This window comes from Eptesicus fuscus, chromosome 13 (assembly GCF_027574615.1).
Source record: "Eptesicus fuscus isolate TK198812 chromosome 13, DD_ASM_mEF_20220401, whole genome shotgun sequence".
NCBI lineage: Eukaryota > Metazoa > Chordata > Mammalia > Chiroptera > Vespertilionidae > Eptesicus > Eptesicus fuscus.
The window spans coordinates 44,040,201-44,063,392 of NC_072485.1; the positions used below are offsets into that span (position 1 = coordinate 44,040,201).

Here is a 23,192-nt window from a genome sequence, read left to right on the forward strand (position 1 = left end):
CTCCAAATATGCACAGTGAATTTTGAATAAAATACCTGAATGCCGATTTGTTTTCTTTAAATAATCCTTATAATAAAACCATACCATAGTTAGTATCACTGTGAGAAGAAAAATGGCATTAAGTATATAACATGTATGTGACTCAACTGAATAAATATTTCTCCACTAATTACTGAGAAATCTAAGCAGTGTCAGTGTCTCATGAAACAGGTTTTGCTTTCAGAGGCACTAGGGAAGTTTTTACCAGTCTCATGTTTCAGATTCCACATATCTCTGTGCTGCTGACTAGACTAGTCCATCTCTGCCAGTGTTAGACAGGCCTGTGTGTATGAGTGTGTGACTAAAAATTTTATTAAAAGTCTGCACATTAGCCTTGATCAAGTAATCTAAATTGTACACAATTCAGTTTCACATTTGTAAAATAATATGATATTTACCTGATGTATTATTGTGAAAATTAAACTACAGAATATTTTCAATGGCTTCTGTCATGGCTAGCACATAATTTAGTCATCAAGTATGCTATCAATTCATATTTGTTTGCTTGTCACTGTGACTGAAATAAATGATTTTAAGAATACATATTATTTTTCTTTCAACTTTACCATTCTTGCTTTGATTTAAGAAATAAAAATAACTTGATGAAAGAATTGTGAAATCTAATGAACAAAATGAAACAAGGAACAGACTGGCAGGTACCTGAGGGGAGGTGGGTGGGAGTGGCTTGATAAAGAAGGTAAGGGTGTTAGCTAAAGAACATATATGCATACTCCATGGACATGGACAATATACTTACTTGTGAAGGCCAAGGAACAGGGGTATGGGAGAGGGTGAATATGGGGAAAAGAAGATTACTTGCACTAATGTCAACATTAAAACATTTTAGTAAGAAATTATTATTCACAGAAATGATGTAAATATAAGAAGTACAATTGTGGGATTTCTTAATAATGTTTAGTTACCCAGTTCAGCCTTACTTTTGCAGTGAGGTGCAAGTTTGCAGGAACAAGAGAAAAGCTAGTTCTCTTCCAAAGAGATAGCAGGGGTATGATATTTGCAATGGATATTCCCACCATCCCCTTGTCTTTCGGAATTTTTATTCCAAAATCTGTCCCTGAAGAAGTAAAAGTTAAAATAAATAAATAAATAAATACATTAATTAATTAACTAAATGGATTCATTTGTCAATTATTATCTGCTCTCATCACTGCATGGCCACAGGGATATCTAAGTTCCTCACTTTGGATTATCTTTGATGTAACAAGGGATTGCAAGGTGGATAGTATAGAGAGTGATTGTGTGTGTGAGTGTGTGTGTGTGTGTGTGTGTATGTGTGTGTGTGTGTGAAATTGATCTAAATTTTCCCTTTGATCTCTGCCTTCCTATCATTCCATTGCTATGATGCCTGGGGCTATGACTTATTAACAATGCTCCTCAATTATTGACAAATCAACTCCAGGGGTTGTCAGTTACTGGAATCTCGGTTCACCAATTCAGGATGAAACCCTAGTTACAAGGAAAAAAAGATCTGAATGTTTAGATACCACATTTTTCAGGTCCTTATCACCACTGTTAAGACTGCTTAAGATCTGCTTCTGATACACACACACACACACACACACACACACACACACACACACACACGGCATACTTTTGTTTTCAATTGTTTTCTCCTTATTGGCCTCACTCTTTCCAGTGGGCTGAGAGACTAGGGCAGCCCCTAGGACAGAAGACAAGCCTGTTCTTCCTCCCTTCCCCACAGTGAAAGGGAGGGGAGTTGAATCTGCAGTGAACGTGGGATCCCTGTCCAGTCTTCTGAAATACAATTGCTTACTCTTGAGGAAGTAGTATATGTAGATTAAAGGTTTTTAGGTATCATATGACATAACAGTCAGATTTTTTTTTCAAGTGTTTGTCCCACTTTTCATTCTCACAGTGAATAAAAGAGAACAGGATGATTTGGGGTCTGGTGGTAAATGCAGAGATATACAGTAGAATAATTTTTGGTGTAGTCTCTATATTTAATCTACAAAACTTGTTGACAATTGAAGGGAAGTGAAGGGCTCCACACATGGAGTGTTTTTATGTGGAGTGTACATGGACAGGGTAGGATGTGTGCCTCCCATAAATCCCATAGTCATCATTTTACTCTTGCCTCCCTTGAATCTCTGATCTGAGCCCATATCCTAAGCCCCAGAGAACTAATGTGCTCCTTCCAGACCCTGTGTGAGATGTTTTATGAGGTGCAGAGCTTGGAATGATAAGAAATAAATCCTTTTGTTAATAAGGGGTACAGAACCTGGCTCTTTATCAGATTTCACCTTTTAGCTCCCAAGAAATCCTTTTCTTTCAAAATTCAAACCACAACATATAGTATGCAGATTTTTAGTAGGTTGAGGGAGGACCACTTAGAGCTGCAAAGCCTGGGACAATCGATAATTTGAATATAACAGCTACACGTGGGGCCTAATGTCTTTGAGCTTGTCTGTGAAGAGATTATAAAATATTAATCAGAAAATGTTTGAGGAAATCAGAAGCCCAAGAGAGGCTGGGAGGGCAGGGGGAGTGGTGCTGGTGTCCTGGAAACTTCCTCTGAGACATTACATTTAATGTGGAGAGACACCAGTGAGGAAAACAAAGCTTTCCAGGCCAATAGGAACCTTGAATGAATCATACCCCTTCTCCCATCACTTAAAGTCCACGTCCAGAGCCAAGCACATTGCTGTGGTCCACATCCCAGCATATTATGATCTAAGGCCCAGGGAATAATACATTCTCCTCAGGGCCCTGTGTTCCATTTAGTCTCTATATCTTCTGTTGGAGAGAAGTTCTCTGACTTTAGATCTATGATTTTTAACTGTTTCTAGACTGAAAATATCACAGGGCACAGGAAGTAATGTGGTTAGAGTGTGGTGGTGTAGATAAAAAACAGACATTGAGGTAAGTATCTGAATACAACTTAGGAGTAAAACAGAATGTGAGAAGAATTGTTTAAAATTTGTCAAAGGAGTTTACATAAATGCTAACAATACCATTTTCATTTATTGATTTTTAAATATGTTTTTATTGATTTTTAAAGAAACAGGAAGGAAGAGTGATAGAAAGATAGAAGCATCGATGAGAGAGAAACATCAATGATCCACTGCATCCTGCACACCCCATACTGGGAATTAAGCCCACTACCCAGGCATGTGTCCTGGCCTGGAATCAAACTGGTGACCTCTTGGTTTCTGGGTCGATGTTCAACCACTGAGCCACACTAGCTGGGCTTGATATATGAACACAGCAGTTATGTTGACAGCAACACCAACAATAGAACAGAAACATGATTATCATTAGCATGTTCAATGTAATTAAAATTATATCCATAGCAATATAACTGTATGTCTTTCTATTTAAATATCATTCCCCATATACCAATATTTAGTAACAAATCTGACACAATAAGAAATAACATAAAGAAGGTCTCTTCCTGCCTTCACTAAACTAATTGTTATGGGGTACAAGGCTGGATGAAAAGGAATACTCAATTATAGTATTACTAGAGGCCCGGTGCACAAAATTCGTTCATGGGGGTGCTGGGGTGGGGGGGTCCCTCAGCTGTGTCTTGGCCTGCAAAGACACCAGCATCCCTTACCCCGGCCTCTAGCTAGAGGTTCCTCCCCTCCTTCTGCACAGCCTCTGGGAAGATGCTTGTCCTGGGGCATCCTAAAGGCCCTGGCCCATGACGCCCTGCAGTTCAGGTACTCGGGGGCTTGGGCTTTCAGGTCTGGCTTCCTCACCTGGCATGGTGAGCATCAGCTGCCATGGGAGCCTTGCCTTAGGAGTCACCCCTTGAGTGTTTGGGAGGATGGCCTCGGTGGCAGTGATTTGATGTCTGTAGCATGTCTGCTGACACCCACCACCGCGGCGCCACAATGGTCCCATCTGGACTGCTGGCAGAGGGCTTCCAGTCTGCGACTGGGGCTGATGGGCTGCAACTGGGGGCTGCAGGTGGAGGACCCCAGCACCCATAGGACTGTCAGCATCAGGAACTGGAAAGATCCATTTTTCTGGTTCCTCCCCTGCTGTGCAGATGCTGAGCTCCAAGCCCCACAGGCCCGTTCACTCCCACTGCAAGGCCGGCCGGGATGGGGACATGGGCTCACTGCCCCAGAGGCCCCTTCTGTGCCACAGCACAGCCATAGCTCAGCGTCCAGCTGGCCCCATTGGCGATGCAAGCTCAGCATCCTGCCGGCCCCATTCTGCCGCCGCTCAGCAGTGCAGGGACCTATTGCGTCCAGCCGGAGGCACGGGTGGGGAGGCAGGGACACTCTGTCTCTGCCACCCGCCCTTGCCTCTGGCTGGCCCCAATCGGCCACCCCGGCCACCCCGAGTCCCGCCCCCCGCGCCTCCAGCCGGCCCAATCATGGGCATAGCGGAGTGATGGTAATTTGCATATTACCCTTTTATTATGTAGGATGTGATGATGAAGGGAAAAATCAGACATTTGGGGAGGGGAGGGGTTAGCTATCTGAATCTATGCCAGTAACCTGCATTCTGATGCACACTATTGCTTGCCGATAAACTCCATTCTTATCTGTGATGCATGTCCTGCCTTGCAGAACCAGTTTCCTGGAATACTTTCATTTTACAGAGGCCGTAAACCATGAACCATATACAACCCCCATAGACAGGCCTCTGAGTGCAATCTCACTTTCTCCATCCCAACTCATGGGGGGTTGCAAAGCCCACGAAAAGTCTGGAAGCCTGGTCTATATTTGGGGGACAAAGGTACTAAGGGTATGAAGGGAAAGCTTCATCCATATTCATTGCTCAGGATTTGGAGACTGAATCCCCTGAGTCAGGGCACTAGTGCTTCAGCAATAAAGGCTACTTTTCTGAATATCCTCTGAGTGCCAAGCTGATTAATTTTTCCATGCTGCTGGCAGCTTATCTACAACAATGATAAAGGAAAAAGATTTCAAGCTCTCAGAACTCACTTTGTGCAAAATTTACACACTTATCATTGCACTTGCAGAGCCCCATGAGTGTATTTGTTGTTAGAAATAAATTCATTCATACCCATGAAATGGAAACTGTCAGTATGGCTCCCCAAATACACCTATATAAATTCCAGCTCCTGCCTCATAGACATAGGTGAATCAAGAAGAGTTTTAAAGCAAGGTTACCTTACTCAACTATAGTTACAAACAATACTAAAATGCCTGTGCTTCCATTAAAAAGACATGGACATTTCATATGCCCCCCATGTCTCATGTGAATTAGTGTGTGAAGATTGCCCAGCTCTGCAGTCTTATCAGTCAGGGACCCTTGTCTGGAGCGTCCACCAACTTGTAGCTACAGCACCTAAAACATGTTTCCAGAAGATTGATAATAGGGTACAAAAATATGTAGAGGGAATAGAAATGTTTCAGTTCTGCTTTTAAAATATTATACTTACTTTTATTTTATTGCCATTTTATTTTTATTACAGTACTATGCAATGCATACATTGTACCTTTAAAATTTATTTTTATTTGGATATATTTTCAGTTATGCTTTTGATTGATGGTGTATAAAGGTCCAAGTGTTTCCCAAAGAAGTGGGGAAAGTGGACATTTATGGAGGGGTGAGTGTTACCAAGAGAAAGACTCCACTTGAAGAACACAATATGTAAACCTCCATCCTCTTCCCGCCTCCCAATTGCTGGTAACATGTCACTGCCACAGCTGTACCACATTATGTCTGAAAGGTCAGAGACAAAAACTGGTAGTTAACTGAAGGACTAGTTCAGATTCAATAGTGTTATGAATAAAACTTATCAATAGGTTTAAAAAATTTCTAAATACCAGCTCTTAGTAGCTGCTATTTAAAAAGAAGAATTTTTACTAAAATTCTAAGGACAGATGCTACCATTCAGCTCAGATGATCAGAGCTCTATCACTGGTTATCTTCCCATTCATACTCTGCATTATGAAGGGCAGATACCCAGACTTCTGGATCATGATTTTATCCCTAGTAAGTACTTCAGGACATGAATATAGGATAAGCTTAACTAGTAGGTACAGAATTAAATGGAAATTACTAAGTATTTAGGGAGGCTGTAGAGCATATCATTAGATTTTACATTCTTCTTATTTAAATATTCTTGCTAGAATAATCTCAAAAAGGGTTAAGAACATACTGAAGCATTTACTTCCCTCAGTGTCCTAACTGATGAGCTCTAACTGTTGCTGTTCTTAAGTTTCTATTCTGCTTCCTTTGTTTCATTTCTACCCCTATGAACTTAACTTTCATTTCTCACTCCACTGCTGTGGGGGAGCTCCTCTGTCCAGAGCTTGTTGCTGGCTTGGTGAGTGAATACTGACCAGACTTACAGCTGATCTCCTCCACTGAGTTAAGACTCCACCTATACATTTCCTGAAAGTAAGTGGGGCAGTTTCTGGGGACAAAGGGCAGGAGGCTTTGGGGGAGCAGACTGAAGGTGTTTGGTGTCTTAAATTGTGATTCTGAAGCTGCTCTGCTTGTGGGTGTCTCTGCTGACGTGGCAGAAAAGAGGAACACTGAATCTGGGGGAAGGGTGATCTTTAAAGAAGGAAGGTTTAAATAGCAGTCTTATGTGTTTCGTGGAGGGACCATTATTTCTCCAGGCTGAGTTACCTGGTCTTCTTCCTATTCTGTAGTTTTGACTTTCTGTCTTTCCAACCAGAATACTCCTTTTCCCAGACTGAAAATCACTTCCTCCTATTCTCCAGGAAGCCTGTGAGATTAGCCTGTTCTCCCTCTTCATAAAGCCCTGGCTCCTGGTGAGGCCAGCAGGAGTGAGAGCCCTTATCAGGAGGCATGTGGGAGGGATGGGCTCTTAGGGGCTCTGCCAGGGATCAGACCCTCTTGAAGCTGGTCTCTTACTCTTTTCTTAAATTAGCACGGTTTGTTTGTTTGTTTGTTTGTTTGTTTATTTATATATTTATTTTTACCTTTATTCTTAAATGTACAATAAGCTCGCAAACAACACTTCATTCTAGCTGTAAGTGGCAACAGATATTATCACAAGAAATTCAGATGTTAAAACAGGAATGGAATTTAGGATCACCATTGCCCCAGGCACAAGGAACTGCTCATTTCTGGCCAGATTCCTTCATTTCTTGTGTGTTCTGGGGGCCTTTCCCCTTAGCCTTTGCTTTCTGCCCCTCTTTTGCTACTGGAATGCCTTATCTTCCTCATCCATCTCCTTGGCTGGCTTCTTGGGCTGCTTCGGGGGCTTTTTCTTGCCACCTTTGATACAGGACATGACAACTGATGCCCCTTCCCTGAATGCTGATCCTTTACTCTTGTCTTGGTAACTTCTGGGAGGCTTTCACAACCTTCCTGATAAATGACCAGCCCTTTGGCCAGCCTGATAACAAGATTGCTGCCCATCTCTGTAGTCCCCATGTGGACACTTGCCTCTTGGAGGTCCAAGAATAGGGGATTTATTCTCTCCTGAGGGCCATAGGTCAGTTACCTCAGTGCATCCTATGACTCTCTGGTGTCCTCTCCTGCTTTAGAACGTGTTTTGCATCATGTTACACATTCTCCTCCTTTGTTATTATATTAACTCTTTACTCACTTTTCCCTTGCATGCAGCTAAAAAAAGGAGTTGATAATTTTTCAAAAGGAAGTGCATCTTAAATCTTACCTTTGAGCAATTTGTACCTTGATCTCTGTGTTACTTAGATTTTGATGTGTACTTTCTTTTCCTCCCTCATCTCAGAGATCACATATCTGTTTTTTATACTGGGACAAGTTCCATGTCTGGGGTATACTAACTGAATTCTCAGGGGCTATTACAGGTCCCTCAAAACAGGAGAAAGTAATTTTTTTATTAAAGTCACAATAACAAATGAATTCACCTGTGGTATAAAACTCTTAATTTCTATAGAATGCACCCAAATGACTTCTCTGAAACAAATTGACCTGAGAGCTAGTGTCTCCATAATTTGATAAAGTCCTGTAAGGGGTTTAGCCAACATGCTTGAAACCTCTCCTGTACCATGGGGTCAGTAACTGTCATTGAAAAGGTGAACCTGTTCTTGGCATTTGGACACTTGGGGAACTCAGAAATATTGCAACTCTTCCCATTCCTCTGTTTTTAGATTTCTGTCTTCTACCCTACCTCCTTCCATCAAGGTTTTAATCTGCACCACATGAATGAACTTCCTCAAGAGTTCTAGCTCTCAGGGTGGTGGCCCTGCAAGAGGAATGAGGCATGGGCCCTCTCCAGTCAGCTTTGGCAGCCCAGCAGCAGCTGGGGGTGCAGCATGTACACTCCGGAGGAAAATGGAGCCCTGCAATGGCAAGATAGAGAATGGAGCTCCAATGTCACCCCCACTCCCACATCTCTGCCTCAGGCGAGTCCAACAGGCTTCCACTTCTCCAGCAGGAAAGAGATCTCCTTCACACATGGTCTAGGCCCGTGGTTGACAAACTGCAGCTCGCGAGCCACATGCGACTCTTTGGCCCCTTGAGTGTGGCTCTTCCATAAAATACCATGGCCTGGGCGAGTCTATTTTGAAGAAGTGGCATTAGAAGAAGTTGAAGTTTAAAAAATTTGGCTCTCAAAAGAAATTTCAATCTTTGTTCTGTTGATATTTGGCTCTGTTGACTAATGAGTTTGCTGACAATTGGTCTAGGCAATTCTCAAACCGCTGCTTTTGAGTGGGTCCTAGTGCAAATACTATCAGTCCTTCAAGTCCTGTGCAGGACCCCTTTAAGAGAGGAATTGCCTGTTCTCTATACCTCTATGGTTCTCCTGGGCATAAGCCTTGTTGGTTTTTGAAGACAGACATTTTGTGAGCTCAGGTCTCTGGCAAGGGTTAGGGAGCCTGATGTGGGGCACAAACCCCTCAGACCTCAAGGATGGGCTTGGCATTTGTTATATCCCTCCACTCATGTTCCCATGTCTATCTCCCTGCCTGCTGTGGAGTCTCAGAGTCACTGCTTAGGTAGTGGTGGCGTCAACACCTTATGTGAGGACTCAAGTTCTTCTGTACTTTCTTCTGTGTCCTGTGGCAGCAGCTGCTTTGACCTTACTTTCTGTAGCCCCACCATAAAAATAAATTCTGCAGCCCCAACACAGAATGCATGCTCTTTTCCTCTCTCCTCTACAGGCTCTTGGTGGGTCTCAGGATTTGTTGCATCTTGGATAGGATGAGAGATATTTGGAGGTTCTTACACCTTGTTTTGATTATGCGGGAGTCATAAAATGTCCTGGACCACAGTCTCTGCAGCCAGGGGCTAACTGCATATGGCCTCTGGGCTGTTTTGAGTATCTGGACAACTAGCTGGAATAAACTTCTGTTCTCCTTCAGTCTCATTCCTTACCAGGTTCCCTTCATGTCTGATGAGCATTGCAACAGCGGACAGTGTTAGTGGGTCTAAATTCATTTCCATACAGCCTTTATAAATTTTCCCTGTGAGCACAGATAAAGGGAAAACTTATCTCTTTTTTTGTTTGTTTGTTTGTTTGTTTAATTTTTTTATTACTTCATTGATTAAGGTATCACATATTTGTCATCAACCCCCACCCCCGATCCCATCCCAAACCCTCCCACATGCATGCCCCCATCCCCCTGTTGTCCGTGATCACTGGTTAGGCTCATATGCAAGCACACAAGTCCTTTGGTTGATCTATCTCCCTTGTCCCCACCCTCCCCTATCTTCCCTCTGAAGTCTGACAGTCTGATCAATGCTGTTCTTATTCTTCAGTCTATGTTGTTCATCATTTCCCCTAGATGAGTGAGCTCATGTGATACTAGGAATACACTTATAGGAACCGAAAATGAGACAAGCAATAATGGTTATGCTGAGAGGCAAATGCATTAGTCTATAGTGAGTTTCTTTCTGGGCCAACAGTTCTTTTGAGTCCTGATTTCTATGTCCAACAGTTGTTTATGTGTACATAACAGCAATGATATTTCAGTTCTGGATGGTGGGGAAAACTTACCTCATACTGCATATCTTTCTTTTACCTTCAAACTTTGGCAACCATCAAAAATGGGTATCTACTGAGATCTTTTCTTGCTTTGTTTATTGTTTCATAGCCCTATTTATTTGGAGTTCCTTAGAGAATCCTGAGCCTAATCTGTAGCTACAGGGCCATACTGAGTCCAGGTGGGAGAATGAGCAACACTGTGTCACCACTCTATAATACCCTTCCTAACAGACCACCAGCATCATTTCCAATTTGGATGGTCATTACTACCTATGTGACCTTATAGTTACCTGCCAGGATCACCTAGCTGAGCTGGAGATACAGGACAGGAAACTGGTCATGCTGACATTGGCTACCTTAGCAGAGCTATTAGTGATGATCTTCTCAATGCTATAGAAAGTAATTCATCCCTGTTATCTCAACCTTTTGAGAAGCCAGACTTAGTAGATGTGTGAGAAACCACCAAAGGTTATGTAAGCCTAGAGCTAGAGTGCAAATAATGATGTGAAAGCCAGTAGGCACAAAGTCCAAGGACCTAAAAGAGACACAGTTGGCTAAAATGTCACAATCCCCTTAGGGAAAATGAAGTCTAAGCTTGTTACCTGGCACTTGAGGTACATAGGAAGTCCTCCTAATCCAATGTACTTTCTACATCAGTCTAATTTTGCTATCAACAATGTGTCGTTGAAGGCAGCTGACCTTCTAATTTATTGTAGCCTCATGAGTTCTCCAGAAACAAAAACAAAAACCCAACTTATTAGAAGAACTAGCCAATATTACCTTTATGGGAAGAAAGAGCCCAGGCTTGATGTTGTCCCTTTGTTACAAAGTATACAATAGAACTGCCGATCTTTTTCTCTTACCTCATCCTATATTTCAATCTCACCCCTTGCTCCCCATTCCCTTCACCTCCTTGTCCTAAGAGCTATCATCATGTCTCCTTGGAAACTGTGCATATATCCTACTCATTTTCTCCAATTCTACTGAATCTATCTAATATTCCACAGCCCAACACTAATCATTCCTTTTGCTCTTGGAAAAGTGTCTGTAAATGTTACAAAATTGGCGAATTGTCAAAGGGCCATATTATATTATCACTACAGGCTCATGTGATACCAAAGGCCTAGCAGTTTTCTCACACCAGCCACATTGGCATTTTCAAAATCAAACAAGGTGGTGTGTCTTCAATTAATAGGTCATTTCCTTTACCTAATACTTCTTTTTCTCCCCCATATGCCATATTTGCATAATATTCATCTTTCAGGTCAATCATTATGTTTTCAAGTTAGAATTTCTGGATAGCTCTTTACCTGTCCCATTATTTTATTTCCCAACACACACATTTCTCTAGTATTGTTTGTCACATCAGCTTGCATATATATATAAATATATACATATAAATTTGCTATACTTTCCAAGTGAATGTCAGGGTCATACTGGTTTGAACTCTCTGTTCAGATGCATTTTTGTGTTTATGGGTATTTACTATTAGCATGTAATTTGTAGTGATTAAAAATTAGTTGATTCCTGCCAGTGTTACTCAGTAGTTGAGTATTGATCTATGAACCAAGAAGTCATGGTTTGATTCCCTGTCAGGACACATGCCCAGATTTCAGGCTCGATCCCCAGTGTGGGACTTGCTAGAGGAATCCGATCAATGATTCTCATCATTAATGTTTCTGTCTCTCTTTCCCTCTCCCTTCCTCTCTGAAATCAATAAAAAAAATATGTTAAAAAAGAGAAAAACTATTGAATGACTTTTCCTAATATTTTGAGATTTCTTTCCAAAGACTGATATCTATTTCATCTGAATTTCTAATTTTTCAGATATGTGACTTGCATGATTCTAAAGTATATTTATGCTATCTCCCTTCACCATCAACATACATACACACCATGAGGCTCCTATCAACGTCATTGGCAAATTTCCAGGAAAATGTGAAATTTTACCATTTATCAACACAAAAATCCTCACAATTTCCTAAGTTACTTGTTTCATCTTTGATTAACTCAATAATGTAGGAACAGACCCCTGATGGAGACCTTGAACATAGTAGGTTCATTGCCCCTCTGTGTATTGAAGATAAGATCCTTGTAAGTAACTTACTATCTCTATGTACAGATCTGATAAAGGGTTTTCTCTTGCCAGGCACACAAACATAGTGTCACATATCATGTCAAAATAATAAGAGAAATCTTTTCAAACACACAGCAAATGATGGCAATGGTTACACTGTGAATAAGCAAGTTAGAGCAGGTCTTTATGATAAAGGAACATGGAAGGAGATTGTTGACTGAAGTATGAGAATGAATACTACTGATACCAGGGGCGGCATTGCCTGCTGAGAGAAGAGTGGGTATAGAAGCCCAGACCCAAAAGTGGTTTGGTGCATTTATTATTGAGGATGTATTTGGCAAAGGAAAGAAAAAGAAGGAGAGATGTTGGGTCACACAAACATCTTTTCTTTGTATAAAAGACCTCAGACCATCCTTTTGTTCAGTAAAAGAAAAGATCAATAACAATCATTGCACAGAAAAAAATGAAATTTGTCATGTCAGATTAACTAAAGTATTTAAAATTGTTATAAAAAGTCCTTTTTGCCAGGTCACTGTGATCATTTCTCTGTCTCTCTTCCTCATCTTTTATGTCCCTATATTTGTTCTTTCCTTGTCTTTTATTTCTATACAATTAACAACATTTATTCCCACTGTTCTTACTCTGCCCCTTTAACGTTTCCAATCAGGCAGAGATCAGTGAGCAAGAGGAGCCTCAGTTCAGAACAGGTAGGAAGGAACAGGGACCAGCTGCGATGGCTTCAGGAGTCCTGATGAACATAAAGGAGGTGGTGACCTGCCCCATCTGCCTGGAGATCCTGACAGAACCCATGAGCCTGGACTGTGGGCACAGCTTCTGCCAAGCCTGCATCACTGCAAACAACAAGGAGTCCATGATCAGCGAAGGAGAGAGCAGCTGCCCTGTGTGCCGGATCAGGTACCAACCTGAGAATCTGCGGCCTAGTCTGCATTTGGCTAACATAGTGGAGGTGCTCAGGGAGGTCAAGTTGAGCCCAGAGGAGGAGCAAAAGAGTGATCTCTGTGTGCACCATGGAGAGAAACTCCTGCTCTTCTGCCAGGAGCATGGGAAGATCATTTGCTGGCTTTGCGAGCGGTCTCAGGAGCACCGTGGTCACCACACATTCCTCATGGAGGAGATTGCCCAGGAGTACAAGGTAACAGACTGGGATGGAGGAAAGACAGGGCACAAAATAGCACTTGATGGGAAATCTTAACTTTGCATTTGACTGTAATTTTATTGCCACCATAACCCTGAGACTTGTGGTCACTTTTCTTCTTATGTTCACCTTCCAAGACCTGAAAGATATTTCTGTGCATTCCAATGATGAGCAGACTTTAAATCAGAAGTAGACATTTTTTCAACTTGTGCTAATAGGTGGAGGCTTGGTACACAAGCAAAGCTGTGATTGTCCCTTTGGACAGGAGAGCAAATCAAAACCTAAATTCTTTCCTTACATAGGATCAAGTTTTTTCTTCTAGGGCAAAGAGAGCCAGTCTTCTCTTGACATAGTAATGGTGACTTCTATCATCTGAGTCTTAAAGAACACATAACCACACCAGATTCCTTCAAGTCACATATTCAAATTGTCATTTTGCACTTTCTATAAACTCAAGTCTCTATAGAGATCAACCTGATTTCTTCCCCATTTGTCCTCTCTTCTGATGATAAGAAAGCCCAAAGCTTGACCCTGATGTGATTCCTCTCTCACAGGAGAAGCTCCAGAAAGCTCTGGACAGTCTGATTGCAAAGCAGCAGAAAGCTGAAAAATTGGGAGCTGACCTTGAAGAGGAAACAACTTCCTGGAAGGTAGGAGGAGACTCCTCCTGAGGTAGCAAGATAAGATTTTGGGTAGGACCTTGGGTGCAAGTCCCTATCTTCTTGTTCCCTGGCAGTTGATATGTCCAGATTTATTGATTAGCCATTCTTCATCCTTTCCTTGGTAGGGCTCGGGCAGAAAATGAATCTGTTACAAAGTAACACAGATATTTGTAGGTTAGTTATTCTCATAGAGAGATTATCTGGTGAGGAAGGCTAGTGAATTCTGTGTTCATATCTGTGATTATTTTGAGCCTTTAACTCTTTCAGGGGAAGACTGTTGCCAATGGCTCATGTACCTGATGTTCAACATTAGGTAGAGGTTGGGGTGGGGGTCAGGGGTAATGCTGGAAGGCATGACTGCCCTAGGTAGCTCTGTGAGACCTGAGCCACACCTATGTGCCCCATTTTGTTTCAACAGTGCAGATTTGAGGCCATTATTTTGGGATGTGATGAGAAGACATAATAGGCAATGTCAGCCTCCCCAAGAATTGTTTCTATGCTTCCATCTCTCTTCTCTTTGAGAACTTCCAAATCAAATACTTCTTTTTCTGGCTTCCAGTCTCTTCCTGATAGCCTGAGTCCCTCTCTTTCTTTTTCATTCCTGAAGAATCTAATAGAAAATGAAAGCCAAAGTATCCAGGATTATTTTAAAGAACTAAGAGGTATCCTGGACCATGAGGAGCAGAAGGAGCTGCAAAGGCTGGAGGAGGAGGAGAGTGATGTTCTCAGTTGCCTGGCCCAGGGTGGCAGTGAACTCACCAAGCAGAGCCAGTTGTTGAGAGATCTCATTTGGGATCTGCAGTGTCGGCTGCAGGGGTCAACAGCAAAGATGCTGCAGGTAAGACTCAGAATGAATCATCAGCATCTGAATTTGAGGAAAATAAAGACTAAGTTTCCTCTGATGTGTGGCTGTGCTGTTAGTTGTGATGACACTGAGGTTCCTTTGGTCTTGTATAACCCTTACTTGCATCTATTTCAGAGGTTATGGAAATCATCAAATGATGAATAACAAGGGAAAAATCTCATTTTTACTTTTATAATGTACTAACTACAGTGCAAAAATGACTGTGGAGAAAAGATCTATTGTCTCCAATTATATTCTGCAGGGCACTATATTTGTGACCTAGCCTAAAACTTCTTTTCAAATACCACTTTATTATCCAAGAGTTGTTTTTTCTTCATAGCATGCATTGAGATTCTTCTCCTTTTTCTGAATAAACAATTGTTTTCTGGATAAGCAATTGAGAAGGATTGGTACTATTTATTCCAGGGGTCCTCAAACTTTTTAAACAGGGGGCCAGTTCACTGTCCCTCAGACCACTGGAGGGCCGAACTATAGTTTAAAAAAAAACTATGAACAAATTCCTATGCACACTGCACATATCTTATTTTGAAGTAAAAAAAAAAACAAACAAACAAAAAAAAAAAACGGCAAAAGCACCCGCATGTGGCCCGCGGGCTGTAGTTTGAGGACGCCTGATTTATTCTTTCATTATTCAATAAATGCACCAAAGAAACCATCTAACTCTGGGCCTTTTTTGGGGAAAGATTTAAAATATAAATATTTTTATTTATTTGTGAGAGATTTTCTTGGGTATTTGTGTGTGTGAGTGTGTGTGTGTTTTTCTGGAATCAGTTTTTGGTAATATAAATCTTTGTAGAAATTTGTCCATTCTTAAGTTGTCAGATTTACAAACATGAATTTAGTCATTATTATTTCTTAGAATCTCTTTCATTTCTATGGTACTTACAGTATTGGCCCATCTTTTATTCCTCATTTCAGTGATTTTTTTTAAATCAGGTTAGTTATATTTGCTTAATTTTATTGATGTTTTTCAAGAATAAACTTAATTAATTAATTAATTTATTTATTTATTTTTAACCTTTCAATATCATAGATTTATGTTCTTACTTATATAGTTTACTTTATGAATGTACATGTAAATGCACATTCATACATAAGTGTGTGTATGTGTTTGTGTGCATGTGTGTATTGGTTTAATTTATTGTGGTTTTTTTTCTAGCTTCCTAAAATGGGAAGTTTGACCACTGATTCAACAATCTTTTCTGTTATTTTTTAATTATATAAATGCATAATTTTAGCTATATCCCACACTTTTGGATTATTTACTCGTTATTTAGATTCAACTCAATGTATTTTCAACTTTTCATTGTTATTTTCATCTTAAGTCTTGAAATATTTGAAACTGTGTAGTTTAATTTACAAGCACTTGGTGATTTTTATTTTTTCTTCTGTTGCATATTTTAAAGTTAATTCTAATCAGAAAGCATATACTTTATTATTTAAGTCTTTTAAATATATTGATACCAAAATATTGTTTGTTCAAATTTTTATATGAATTTGAAAAAAATTGTGTATTGATTTGGTGAAAGGGTCTATAGATGCCAGTTAAGAGTTAAATTGAGATGGTTGATAATGTTGGTAATGTCTTCTACATTGTGATTATTCTTATTTATATTTTTTCTTTTTCTTGAGTCTCTAACATTTCTTGTAATACTGGTTTGGTGGTGGGGAACTTCAGCTTTTTCTTATCTGGGAAGCTCATTATGGTTCTTTACATTCTAAATGATAGCCTTGCTGGGTAGAGTAATATAAATTGTAAGTCATTACTTTTCATCACTTTGAATATTTCATGTCACCCCCTTCTGGCCTGCATAAGACTATCAGATGATTGGTTGAGAAATCAGCTGATAGTCTTACAGGAGCCCCCTTATAGGTAACTGACTGCTTTTCTCCTGCTGCTATTAAGATTTCCTCTCTATTCATTTCTCACTGGATCTTTTTATGCTGTCTGTCTTCTTTTTCGAGTTTCCTGACTCTTTGTTGAAGTTTTCAGTGAAATAATCTATTCTTAAGTTCATTGAGCATCCTTATAACCTGCATTTGGTTTAGAATTCTGCATTTGGTAGATTGCTTGCCTCCATTTTGTTTAGTTGTTTTTCAGAAATGTTGTCCTGATCTTTCATTTGGGACATGTTTCTTTGTCTCATCTTTTTTGCTGCCTTTCCATGTTTATTCCTATGTATTTGGTATCAGCCTTGGCAGAATGGCCTTATATGGTAGGTGTCCTTTGGGAACCATTGGTACAGTTTCTATATTCACCTGAAAAAAGTGCTATTGGGTTGTGTGTGCTCTCTTATTGTAATTGAGTCTTGATTGCTGTTGCACATTGGTGAGTGGAATTGCCCCTCAGGCTGAATGGCTGTCCTATGTCTTAACCTCCACACATGGGTATATAACCAGCCAGTTTCATCTCTACCCTTCCTACCAGCCTCAAGGTGGCTTCTTCAAATTTTTAGTTATAGCAATCTGTTCAGCTTGTCATCATGTGGTTCTCAAAGGTGGTTATTCTATAATTTAATTATAATTTTGATGCGAATTTTGGAGGAAACAAGCACATTCTTTACCTAGTCCATCATTTTGTCCAAGGTTCTCTTTTTATTTTTGCCAAATTTGTATTTTTGAATCCAAAATATATTTCCTATAAACAGCAATACTGTAAGTTGCTTTTTAGCTAGTCCAGCACTCTCTGTCTTTTAAATGGTGAATTAAGCAGTGGAATTTAATGCAATTGTTAATGTAGCTCTATTTAACTTATATCATGCTATTAGCTTTTTTATTCACTTTTATATTAGCTTTTATATGCCACTTATGCCACTTAAATTTTGATTGTTCTCTTTCTCATTGAATAGCTTCTTCTGAGTTAACCAAATATTTCTAGTATAAAATTTGTTTTACGCTTTTTTATTTTTGTGGTAGTTGCTCTTCTCATTACAATATGCATCCTATTTTATCAACATCTATTGCATATTAACACTAAATTAATTCCAGTAAAATATGGATACTTGCCTCCAACATTGATTTTTATTACTTCAGCAACAGTGCAATGATACTTTTAATATGGGCACTTAATCCAATGCAGGCCCATGCCATATAGGCCTCGGAATTATTTTATATAACTGGGAAGTTATACTTTTGGGGGAAAAATTATATGAGGAAATAATTTTTTTTTTCATGAACTGAGGATAAAGTCAATAAAGAGGTAAATAGAGTTTGTAGCATGACATAAACCAGATCCTGATTGCAATGTTTGAGCTTCAAAATGAAGCTTAATTAAATTACAACTGTCCCCCAAATTCATTTTCATCTTCTCTACTTTACCTATTTTTAATTTCTTTTTGTCATGTACAACAAGACCCTAATACAGAGAACAAAGCAATTTTGTGTGTGTGTGTGTGTGTGTGTGTGTGTGTGTATGTTGATCCTCTGGTTGGCCTAGTTTTGGGCATCATGAGAAAAATTAGTCTAAGATAGGTGATACCAAATATATTTGTGCATATCTGTTTAAAGGAACAAATCTGTGATGATAAACAAGTTCAGATGACAAAAAATTAATAATATGGACTGAACTGTTTTGTTAGAGAATGAAACGCAGTAAATATTGTAGTATTTACAACAGTGACCAAGTGGATGTTGGTAACGTGGACAAAGGTGTAGAAAAGAGGTAGTAATTTGTTTGCTGAAAAGTAAGTTACATAGTAATCAGCCTAAGTTACTGGTTCCTGTGGCTGCTTTACTAGGCATTATAGTAACCTGCATTTAAGAGACACATCTGAGGAAAAAGAAAGACTTTGGAAAAAATCATACATAAGTGTGTGTCGCATTTAAGGGTGTGGATAAGATCAACTGTGGGTAGTGGGTGAAACAAGAAGGGAGATTTGAGAAATGCCTACATTGATACATTTGTTTGCTTGCACACTCAGTGGAAGCCATGTGAATTTTTGAGGAATACTGTAACTACTCATCTTTGATTCTTCCAATCAAGGCATAAAACTTGACAAGTAATAGTTAATCACTTTACATTTGCCTTGAATAAATGAGCAAACCATGAATTATTCAAATCATCTCATAAGGAGTCTTATGAACATGGGAAAATATGAGGGGCCTCATGCTTTTCTCATAAATATATCTCATCTCCAGGTACTGGAAGCTAAAGGTATGCTGCCACAAGGGTCAATATTTTAGGAAAACTGACAACTTTTCATGAGTCTTCTGAAATGATAGACCTGGTCTTTCCTTTACTATTTTGTTCTCACATTAGGACCATCTCTATTCCCACCAGATCAGGGGGTTGCTGGGGATGTGATGAAGCTTTGTAAGTGAGGAAAACTTATTACTTTTTGACTCATGTTTTCTCTTTTGTCCCTAGGATGTGAATGGCATCCTGCAAAGGTACGTGTGAAAGATGAACAATGAACGTTTTCTCCTGTAAAAAGAGGTTTAAAGCCATTAAAGTTATCTGGTAGTTAATTAGAATAAAATATTGCTCAGGGAAGAACAAGCTGGTTGTAGTTTTATCTTGAATTTCTGTTCACATATGGATTGAGTATTTTTTTTATTGTTTAAAGTATTGCAAATAGTAGTACATATGTCCCCTTCCCCTCCCCCCCCCCCACAATTGACCTCCCCCCAACATAAAAAGACCTGGTATATTCTATTCTCAGAGCAGAAATTTAAATGTAACTGAGTTGTCTCAAATTCTGGTTACTTAAGAGCTGAAGAAAATATGACATTCCAACAATAAAACCATCAGCTATGAACTGCAGAAATCTGAGTTAGATACAGACATGCTGATTGAACAAAGTTAATGTGGTCACATGGGCCTGATACTGCAACATCTTATGTTTAACTGCCTCTAATCCAAACTCGGCACCTTCTCCCGCCTACTGGGGATCAAGCCCACAACCAAGACATGTGCTTTTGACTGGAATTAAACCTGGGACCCTTCAGTCCACAGGCTGATGCTCTAGTCACTGAGCCAAACCTGCTAGGGCTCTTACTCATGTACTTTTGACCCAATGGGAGGGCACCATCTTTGTGTCTAAATTTTTTTTAATCCTCAAAAATACTACTTCTTATCCATTGATCTTCAGATAGTGATTGGAATGTAGGGAGAGTGATAGTGAGGGAGGGAGAGAGAGAGAGAGAGAGAGAGAGAGAAAGAGAGAGAGAGAGACATCAGTATGAGAGAGACACATCAACTGGTTGCCTCCTACACATGCCCAAACTGGGTCTGAAGTTCAAACCTGCAACCAGGTCACATGCCCTTGATAGGAATAGAACCTGCCATCCTTCAGTCCTCAGGCTGATGCTCTAACCACTGGGCTAAAGTGGCTACTGCTATGTCTACATTTGAACATCTACTTGGTAACATCAATCTCTTCCAAGCACATGAAATTCAGACCACTGTAAGTACAGTGTCTATAATGTCTTTTCCAAATGTCACATTTTTTTTCCCCCAGAGCAACTGAAATCTCAGATATTGTTCCGGGGGCCTCCCTACTGGGGAGTAACATTTAAAGATCTTGTTTCTCTCCAGACAATATTCCCACACAGAATGTCTCACACCACCAGGAACTAGGTTCTGCAACCTTCCTTTCTTGTCATAATGCTGGGACATCCATGTCATGGCTTTTTCTTACATTAATTCACTTCAAGGTACCAAATTTTGCATTTTAAAGAAATCCACTATTGCATATAATTTCATATGATTTTTAGAAGTTAGAGAGGGAGGGGATATTCATGTTGAAAGAAATAAACTGTGCTGCTGAGAGGTATACTCCTTCCCAAGATCAAACAAAAGGCACCTAGGAAAGTGGACCAAGCACAATTTTTCTGGCTCTAATTTCAGAAGTCTACCCTCTACTTCCTCAGGGGTCTAGGAAAGGGCTCTAAGTACAGAGGCCTACCCTCTACTTTCTCAGAGGTCCATGGAAGGAGGCTCAAATGTTCAATAGGGTGAATGGATAAAAATCAGTGGTTTGGGAAAGACAAAAATTTCAGAGATGTGGAGATCTTTTTTTTTCATCCCTAGGAGTATGACCTTCACTCTGAAGAAGCCAGAAACTCTCTCCAAGAAACAAAGGAGAGTGTTCCAAGTTCCTGATCTGAGAGGGATGCTGGAAGTGTTTAATGGTGAGGAATGCTAGAGCAAGTGGATATCTGTGGATACTTATTATGATGGTGGTTAAAGAGGGAGAAGAGTTCAGTTTCTAGGTGTGAGTAGAGGAGACAAAGGAAAATGGATATTATGTGCTGACCATATGGGCATATTCACTGGGGAGTGGTCAACTGCCTTGTTCACCTCTCATTCTTCCATGTACTACTTTACACAGACACCTGTCTTTCCCCTGATGTGGAGAGGAAATAGATTTTAATGTAGACATGTAGACTCTTTTGATTATATTTTATATTATGTACTTTTTCTAATTTCAGAACTGACAGAGGCGCGCCGCTACTGGGGTAAGTAAAAATCACAGTATAATGAAGCTAGCCTGTCCTCATCTTCTTTTAAAATATTGCATTTCTATTATGTCTCTTTACTAATGCACATAAGATATTGGGATAAATGTAACACGAGGCAAAGGAAGGGTGTTCAATCAGAAAAAAAACCAAAAGGCAGCAAAGATAAGATGGTGACAGTGGTGCAGATACACTCAGTTTGTTAGATGCACCCAAGGAAAGAGGCTCTACACAGAAGTGGGTAAGGGTGTAAGAGGTTGTGAAGATCCATGTTTTCCTTTCAACACACATACATATTATTTTTCCGCAATGTTATTTGCAGAAATGTTATTCTGCTCCTCAAAGACCAAAACAAGTTTTTCCCAGTTCCTACTCATTTTATTCTGAAGATCTCTCTTGCAATGTCACAAGTAATAGTACATCGTTTTCCTCACCTAGCACTGTAATTTTTTACAGCAAATGTGACCCTGGATCGTCGGAGGCCTAAGTCAAATATTGCTATTCCTGAGGATGAGAGAGAAGTGAGAAGTGAGTTCGGTGACTATTATCAGAAAGCACGTGGTCCATATGAGAGAGAAGATTATGACGATTATGGTGTCCTGGGATTACCGTCTATCACATCAGGGAAGCATTACTGGGAGGTAGATGTGTCACAGAAATCTGCCTGGATTTTGGGGGTATGTGTGGGGAAATATCCTTGGGTATGTGGGGGGAAATATCCTTCCCCCATTAAGATGGATTTTGGAAAAAAAGGTAAAAATCACCAGCCTGTTTGCTCTCGGTATCAACCTAGAAATGGTTACTGGGTTATAGGGTTACAGAATTATTCTGAATATCAGGCTTTTGTGGATTCTGCCTCCTCCAATCCCTCGTCCTTAACCCTGTTCCTGACCATTCCTCCCCGTCGCATTGGAGTTTTCCTAGACTACAATGATTGCACTATCTCATTTTTGAATATCACAAACCATGGGTTTCTCATCTATAAATTCTCTTCATGTTGCTTCAATCGGGAAATTTATCCATATTTCAATCCTATGAAATGTTCTGACTCTCTGAAACTGTGTTCTCCAAGCTCTTAAACCTCTCATACCCTCATCCATTTCTGTGTAGAGCCTGTTTCCTTGAATGCTTCTAACTCAGTTTTTCTGCATCACTGCCACCATCTTATCTTTGCTGCCTTTTTTAAAAATTTGAACACCCATCCTTCATCAGTTGGGTATACAATTTGCCTCATGTTATCTTTCTCCCAATATCTTATTTGCATTAATAAAGAATCCTAATTGATCATTTTTATAATTCTAAGGAAAATGACTAATGCCTCATAAAAAATGACATGCATGTAGGTAACATCTCTACCAATTTTTAACATCTCATGTCCTCTGCCTCTGACGGAGAAGATGATGGAAAGCTTTTTAACAACTTTGTACATTATTGGAAACCCTGTATAGGCGTCATTTACTTCAGAATGAGTCCTCAGGTGTGTGTCAGTTTACCCCATGATGTTCTTTTTTTGTCAAAGAGTGAAGGAGAAAATATTATAAATAATATGTACCAAGAGTGGAAGCTTTGTGTCCAGAGTGTCTGAGTTCAAGTCCAGTCTCTCCACATAGGCACAGTGAACCATGAATAAAATACTTGAATGCTGATTTTATTTTCTTTAAATAGTCCTGGTAATAAAACCACCATAGTTAGAATCATTGTGAGAAGCAAAATGTCATTAAGTGTATAACATGTAAGTGTCTCAACTGAATAAACATTTTTCCTACTAATTACTGAGAAATATAAACTGTCAGTGTCTCATTAAACAGGATTTTGCCTTAAGGGGCACTCGGGTGGTTTTTACTGAAGTCTCCTGTTTCAGATCCCAGATACCTCTGTGCTGCTGTCTAGACTACTCCAGCTCTGCCAGTGATAGATAAGCTTGTGTGTGTGAGTGTATGTGTGTGTGTGTTACATTGAGCATTTTATTATAATTCTGCTGTTACTACATATTAGTCCTGATCAAATAAACTAAATCC

General features: G+C 39.9%; 1 protein-coding gene across 6 annotated transcripts; it reads left to right on the forward strand.

Annotated features, from left to right (window-relative positions):
• The first annotated feature begins 12,730 nt into the window (after nt 1-12,730).
• LOC103303470 (tripartite motif-containing protein 5-like) lies at nt 12,731-22,953 on the forward strand. 6 transcript variants are annotated; one of them, XM_054725175.1, is made up of 8 exons: nt 12,755-13,185; nt 13,743-13,838; nt 14,458-14,688; nt 19,082-19,104; nt 20,747-20,847; nt 21,148-21,174; nt 21,631-21,879; nt 21,928-22,953. In XM_054725175.1, the coding sequence occupies exons 1-8, from the start codon at nt 12,766-12,768 to the stop codon at nt 22,251-22,253; spliced, it is 1,473 nt and encodes a 490-aa protein (XP_054581150.1). In that variant the 5' UTR covers nt 12,755-12,765; the 3' UTR covers nt 22,254-22,953. The 6 variants fall into 6 exon arrangements, with proteins under 6 accessions (XP_008158694.2, XP_054581150.1, XP_054581152.1 ...); XM_054725177.1 differs by having other exon boundaries at nt 21,631-21,875; nt 21,942-22,953; XM_054725176.1 differs by having other exon boundaries at nt 21,631-21,857; nt 21,909-22,953.
• Nucleotides 22,954-23,192: the final 239 nt, after the last annotated feature.